This window comes from Helobdella robusta (genome assembly GCF_000326865.2).
Source record: "Helobdella robusta unplaced genomic scaffold HELROscaffold_9, whole genome shotgun sequence".
NCBI lineage: Eukaryota > Metazoa > Annelida > Clitellata > Rhynchobdellida > Glossiphoniidae > Helobdella > Helobdella robusta.
In genome coordinates this window covers 3,440,918-3,448,948 of record NW_008705512.1, presented here as the reverse complement: position 1 = coordinate 3,448,948, position 8,031 = coordinate 3,440,918, and the positions used below count along the sequence as shown (strand labels likewise).

The following is an 8,031-nucleotide window of genomic DNA, read 5'->3' as shown; positions in this document are numbered from 1 at the left end:
GGCAACATTCTCGCCATGAACAACGCATCCACCGTTCCCCTACCAGGCATAAACCCACACTGCATTTCATTAACTGTCACCATACTTCTCAACCTCCTCTCAAGCACCCTCTCCACTACCTTCATTCCGTGCTCTAGTAATTTCACACCCCTGTATGACCCACAATCTCTCACATCTCCTTTGCCCTTATACAACGGCACCAACACACTGTGTCGCCAATCCTCAGGTATACCTTCATCATCAAACATACTGTTAGCAATTCTCATCATAACTTCAATTCCTATCACCCCACTCGCTTTAATATGTTCAGCCGCCACTTCCGAAACCCCTGTCGCCTTACCTAGTTTCATTTCTCTAACTGCTTTCTCTACTTCCTCCCTCGTCACCTTCTCTATAGGTCCGTGTGTGACCGCGGATTCCACATCTCCATCCCACTCATTCTCTTCATTCATCAACCTTTCCATATGAGCTTTCCACACCTGAGCTTTTTCCTCCTCATCTATGCACAACTTGCCAGATCCATCCCAAACACATCCATTCCCTATAACATCTTTCCTATCCCTCATTGACTGCTTTGCTACTTTGAACATTTTCCTCGAACTCACATCAGATTCCATTTCCTTCATTAACCTATCTGAGATTCCATTTCCTTCATTAACCTATCTTTCATTGCACAGAAAGCGAAACCAGGAATTTTTTCTAATTAAACGCTGTTAACCTCTAACAAAAACGAAACAAAAAAAATTTCTAAATAAATCATAAATACAAAATAAATAAATATATCAAACCAAAAAAAATATGCAACACTCATAACTATTGAAAAAGAAGAATAAACCATAAATAAGAAAAAAAGGCGATAATAAGAATAGTAGCAATGGTAGTATCAAAGTAATAAAAACATGAAATAAGGTCACATTCAAATCTGAGCTGGCACATTCATTAATGAATGATGTGTTTGTTTGCTTGCTTGTTTGTTTGCTTGTTTGAGTGAGTGAAATTATCATTCCAAACTCTATATATAGTAAAAGAAAATATATGTTTGGTAAATAAACAACACACACCCACGTGTATATATATATATATATATATATATATATATATATATACATATATATATATATATATATATATAGTCATACATACATACATACAAAAACCAGCACATAGATACATATAAATGTATATCTATCTCTCTATTTCTCTCTTTGCATCAATAGATACATATATAGATACATACAAAGATAAATACATATATCAAAACACACATAGATAGATACATACAAAGATAGATACATACATAGATAGATACATACGTAAAGAAACACATATATAAATAGATGCATAGATAGATAGATACATAGATAGATAGATACATAGATAGATAGATACATAGATAGATAGATACATACACACACTCATGGTAAAAATATGTATATGATTGATTTATTCATCACTATCTACTGTAGATATCAGTTCATGATTTACAAAGAACGCAAAACCCAGTACAAGAGCCTATGGTTTAAGTGTATAGAGCATATATCTGGTATGAAATAAAAAAGCCAATGAAAATTATTTACTTGCCGGTTTTTTTTTATTGGGTTACCAACTTCAATATCATGAGTTTATTACCATAGTCATCAACATCACCGTCATTCATCATCATTCTCACTATTATTATTTCATTATCATCTGGTCATCGTTCCCACATCACCATGGCAACATCCTCCTCATCTTCACCATCATCAACATCACGTCATCATCATCAGTTCATTGCCATCATCACCATTTCATCATTACTATTTCATTTTCCTTACCAGAGCCCCCTCGTCATCATCGTCTTCATCCTCACCACATCACATACACAATGTCCTTAGGACAATGACCCAACTCTCAGCAGCTCTCAGCAGTTCAATAACATTATCGTGTCAGGTTGATGTCAGGTTTTGACATTCAACATTACCTGACTTTTAAAATTATTCTAACATACATTAACAATAGTCCTAAGAACAAACATTAACAATCACATCAACATTTATACTGGCGCACTAATTAATGTTGTACATTTGTCACACAAAAATAATTTAAGTATCTAGTATTGAAATTTTGAAGGGTAATCAGATGAAAGACAAAATAAATAAAAATGGAGATAATAAGAGAGAGAGAGAGAGAAAATGATAGAGAGATGAGAAAGAGAGAGAAAGGAAGGGAGGGAGAGAGAGAGAGAGAGAGAGAAAACACATAAACACAGACATAGACAAAAATGTAGAAACATACACAAATAGATGAACGTACTTTTTAAAGATAGATAAACTACACCATCATAAAAAACAATACTAAAATGTAAGTAAATAAGAGAGAAGTGCTAGGTGAAACTGTGTGGATTTCAAATTGGTCATCAATCATCACCCTAAATTAATAGGAGTCAATAACCTAGAAGAGATCATAGGAAATTTACAAACAAAATATAATTATCAGTAAATACAATACCAGATAAATAAATAAATAAATAAATAAAATAAATAATACTAGAATAATAAAAAACAAAATTGAAAAAAAACATGAACACTTGTATTGACACTGCACAGCCAAAGATCCCAACATTCTAGCCCATTTTATTCACATGCACATGTATATTATGAATGAATGAATGATCCGTTATATAAATATGCTAGGATCTGTTATCTTGAATAAAGCACTTATAACATGATATAAATGTTATCTGACACAGGCAAACACCCATTGTTATGTGCTACACCAGTACTGTGTATGCACATATATGAATAAAGAAAAACTGAATGCCTCTTATAATACTTAATCTTATTAATAAATTAGTAATAGTAAATAGATATATCATACATATTACACACACACACACGCGCGCACACACACATACAGAATAACATGATATAAAGTAAAACTTCTGGTGGATCCTTGACACACACAACCATATAAAACAAAAGTTACTGTACTATTTATAGGCACACCTACTCATTAGTGTTGCCAAAGTACAACCTGATGCTATTAACCAGGTTGAATGAATATTATTCCAAACAAATAATTATATATTTATATATTTTTTATATATTTATAATAAGGATAATTATTTGAAAATAAAATTAATTTAATTTTAAAATTTGAAATGGGATTTAAAATATTCTACCACTATAGAATGATAGATAGACATACACATATATTAAAAAATATTTTGCAACTATAAATACTTTTATATGACTTTTACACATACAACATAATTTCAAACTTTGACTTCTTCAGTTAAATGTTTAATTGAAAATTAGTGCATCCAAATATATATAAATAAATTTAATAAAAATATAAATAATACAAAAATGAAATAAAATGTTAGATACCTATAGGCTAATGTCATGTGATGGAACAAAACTTCCAGGGATCCATCTATTGACTTGTTGTCATCTTGTCGCGTGATGAGCTGATCCAAAGACTGATTGGAAGAGTGATAAGGCTGTTGTTGATGATAGTAGTGGTGGGACTGGTTGTGATGAAGAATGTCCATTTCATCACCTGATTCCATGTCAAACTTTGACTTTCCAAGGATATTATGATGATCATCATCCTCATTTGAAGAGTGTAAAGAGTTTTCTTCTGTTTTGTCATTAACCTTTTCAACCTCCTCGTGGACGCAGCTGACCATGAAGTGGCCACTGTGTATCGTCACAGAATTCAATTCTTTTTTATTTTTCTTTTCATAGTTTTTGTTGCTGGCTGACGTTGTTGATTGTGTGTCATCATAATTCAAAGGTGGCTGGTTTGTGGTGATGCTGTTGTTGTTGCTGTTGTTGTTGGGGCTGTAACCGCGATAGTTTCTGTTGAACTTCCCATCTCCCTCCTTCTTTGACGAGAATGTTCTCAGCACCTCCAAACGGCGTTCATGTCGCATTTTCAAAATTCGTTCATAAAAAAGTTTCTAATTTCTATTTCATTGCTCTCGTTTCTGTTTGTTGTGAATCACTGATCTTTTACCGCACATTTGATTTTATGAGACCACGAGATAATTTAAAAAAACCTATTTAAAAAAAGTAGATTTGATAACATTTAATAAATATTCATAGTTTTATTAAAATTAAAATAATCAAAATTCTACCCAGATCAAACCAAACAACCATTTCGATGGTTGACTTTTTTGCTTAATGGAAAGGCGAATGTGCTAACAGCTGTTTATCATAATTTTTCTGCGCTTCATTTTCTGTTTTAAGCTTAAACATTTCGCTGCGAAATATTTTTTTTTTAATGGGAAAACATGTTGTTTCATTTTTGTTAAAGTGCGTGTTTCTGTTTTTTTTTTTATTCATATTAATTTATTGAGTTCAATGAAACAATAACATCTTTTGCCACTAATATCTTACTGTTTTGTGTTTTCTAAGAAACATTTTTCATTTTGTTCCTGGTGGTCCTTTTCTCATACATTACTTTTTTCAATGACTGCCCTATAACTTTATTTAACTTATATAAAGATTACTATTAAAATGTATGAAAGTTTAATTAGTATAGACATTAAACCAGTGGCGGATCATAGGGGGGGGGGGTGCCTAAGGGATGGTCGCCCACTGTAAGTAGTGTTGTCATTAATCAATCTATCAATGATCCTCCTTTGTCCATCAGGGGACCGTTGAGGTCGATGGTGTGCATCTAAGCATGCTTTTTACATTTTTTTTTCTTTCCAAAAACCTTTTCTATCTTTGGCCAGTTTTATTGAATTCAGAATACCATCACCAGTCCATTCAGTAATGTCATCTATCCATTTCATTGCAGTGTTGTCATCAACAGTCATAGAATCCAGTTTTTAGACAGAAATATTCAATCATTTTCAGTTTTTAAACACGAATAGTTATCATTATGAACAACGAACTATAGTTGGATAATTTATGAAAATGTGTCACTGATATACTGAATTAAGCTGATAGTTTTTTTACATGATTTATGATATATTACTCAATATCCTGAGCATGAAAATGTATAATTTGGTGATGGAAATTCCGACATTTTTGATTTACAATATCTTGAATCGACCGAATAGTTACTCTGTTGAGAAATTTGTTGTAAGGCATTAAGTCGTCAAGGTTTGTTTTTGCGGCATCGAATGGGGAATTCATTACAAGTGTTCCTGGAATCGTTGATATACTCACAACCAGAGGGTCAAAGCTGGAAATTTTCGAGGAGTTACAGTCAGAATTTTTCGGGAGAACGGAGAAGGATAATTTTCACCTGACTCCGGCTAGCTGGAGAAGGTAACAGGACCTTATCGAATGAGGACAAACAGGCAAGGCAGCATGGACAGTAGTAAAAGTTACAAATGCTCACACCTGCTCTATTAAACAACCGCCAGCTTACTACTATTTCTTTTTTCTTTGCGCCAAGAGTAATTTTGATCATCTGCCACCATTGGTTAAACTTTTTACTGTCATTGTTTAATACTTCTTCGCATTCATGACACCAGCGTACTATCTAAAATCTGCCATTAAAAAGCAGTTTTAAAAAGCGAAGTCATAAGCGCTTTTTTGAACTCGTAGAAGAAAACAAAAATAATTATTTCGGTTTTTATTCGTTGAATATTTTTTTTATAAATTTCACAGTGTTTTGAAAAAATTTAATGATTGTACAAACGTTAAAAAACCTTTTTAAATGTTTAAGGCTTATTTAATAGTTAATAAATTTGTTATAAATAATAAAAAAACATGGGTCACATACACTATACTTACATTTTTATAAACTAAAAATCACAGAATTTGATAAAACGCTAATGAATAATTTCACCAGAGTCACATTTTAACTTTTCGTTTTCAACATGACATGAATCACAAAGACGTGTAATCATTGCTAACTTGATTGCAAAACAAAACAAACTTTTGAAATGAAAGGTTGATGACAGGAACTGTAATTAACGCTGAAAATATGACACTGAACTTTCAGAGCAAGATAAAAATGTCTCTCATGGCATGAAACATGTCACGAAAATATGTACCTTCCAGACATTAACAAATGCTATGACAAAACCTACTATGACACGTTTTCGTGATGAAAGTAACATTTACATCATCACTAATATGACATCAACATCACCATGACGTTAAAAAATCAAAGCCCCTTACAAACAGAAAATTGACGGTTTTATTGTATACTCATCTGTCCTTCATAAAAAGTTCGGTCACTTTATGATGTTTCAATCCCTTCGTTAATGTTAACAGTGTATTTATAAAACTCATTTGCTGGGTTTGGATTGTAAACTTCAGGTTGGATTAACGTGAAAACTTGAAATAATATTGGAAAAAATTGTTAATTTTTAAATTAACAAACTACATTAATGTAATATAAAGACGAGAAGGGATAAATTACAGCATGTTTCAGCATTAAAAATCGGTAACTAATAAATGAGATCATATACTCGATTTTGACTTAACGCCATAGCACCATCATCGTTCTAATTATTTTAGTTGCCTACAAAATTAATTTAACTTTTTAGGCTTAATTATCGAAAATTTAAACAAAATGACAAAAGTTGAGAAATTAGAAAAAAATTCTGCAACAAAGACACTTTAACCTATCCAACAAAATAACCACTGAAATTATTCAACTTGGAATTATTTTGACAGGTTGTTACCAAAATATACAACGACGACGAATTGATGACGTCAACATAAATTGCAGTTGATGATAAAGCAACTATAGCGCAAACGAGTTTTGTTATCAAAAAGGTTTCAAGTGGTATAAATCTCACTGCTCTTGAATGAAAAATTGATCTGAAAAACCTTACTCTCTTTCAATCTGGTTTTCATTCTTTCTTTCTTTCTCTTCCTTTTTTTTCCTTTTTCGTTTTCCATCTACCAACTCCTTTAATTTACGAGTGACAATTTCACTTGCTCGTTAAAAAAATTAATTTAAATTTCAACTTATTCTAACTTATCTTTCATTTTTGCATTCAGAAAGACGCATGCCTGCGTACGTACACACTTACGTACACGCATACATACATACGCACGCACATATTCATAAATATGCCCACACAGACTGCACATATGTATATACATATTCACACATACATACACACACACACACGTATACACCAAAAAACATATATTAATTCACACAGACATGCACAGTAACAAACATATACGCACATATATGTATGGTATAACAAACATATACGCACATACATAAACACATACTCACGCATACAGACAGACAGACAGACACGCACGTGCATTATTACTGCAGTATCGTCGTCGTTAACCTAATGATTCTTCTAAATTACCCTCCATAAAACAAGTCGCTTCTGTAATAAATTAGCGCTGTTTTCAATCTTATAAATTAGTTTGGTCGGAGCACAATTACAAACATCTAAACCCGCTTGTAAATCTCCGTTACAATGATGTTGGTTGACATTGAATTTGTTGATGTTCTGCTGACCATATTGTTGATGTCGGTGATGTTGTTGTTGCCATTGAAATTTATGATTAAATTAGGAAAAGGAAATTAGACTGAAGCAATCATTAAACCGAGCGGATGTTGAACAATAGCCAATGATGAACGCCTAGAGAAGATTTTGAAAAGAACCTACCTCAAGTAAAAGAACGCTTATCGTGTGCTGTTCTTCGGGCAATCCTTTCAAATTTTACACAAAGTATTTTAATATTTATTCTTCTAAATTTTTTTTTATAAAACTCAATGATGTTTTTATTAAAATATTTTGTCGGCACAATTTGTGAACTTATAAATAAAAATGTTTGTTTGAAAATTAACAATTACATACGAACACGTACATTACGTACGTACATTCTACTCGCTTACTTATAAAAATACTGCTATTGACCCTTATTAAAAGATGTATGGATATTTGTGTGCGTGCATGTGTGTGCGTGCGTGAGGTGCTTATAATGCATGTTTGTATGTAGTTGTATCAACGTGTGTGTGTGTGTGTTGTATGGATACATGTGATGTGTTTGTATGATGTGTTTGTATGATGTGTTTGTATGATGTGTTTGTATGATGTGTTTGTAT

The 8,031-nt window shown here is 32.3% G+C and overlaps 1 protein-coding gene across 1 annotated transcript in view; it reads right to left on the bottom strand.

Moving 5' to 3' along the window:
- The window catches only part of HELRODRAFT_145277 (hypothetical protein), a gene marked incomplete at both ends in the record, with an annotated part of 7,226 nt that extends 3,772 nt beyond the window's left edge, over positions 1 to 3,454 (bottom strand). The window contains one exon of the mRNA XM_009033230.1: positions 3,369 to 3,454. Within this exon, the coding sequence (XP_009031478.1) occupies positions 3,369 to 3,454 (86 nt within the window). The remainder of the gene's footprint in view (positions 1 to 3,368) is intronic.
- Between the last annotated feature and the right edge of the window lie 4,577 nt (positions 3,455 to 8,031).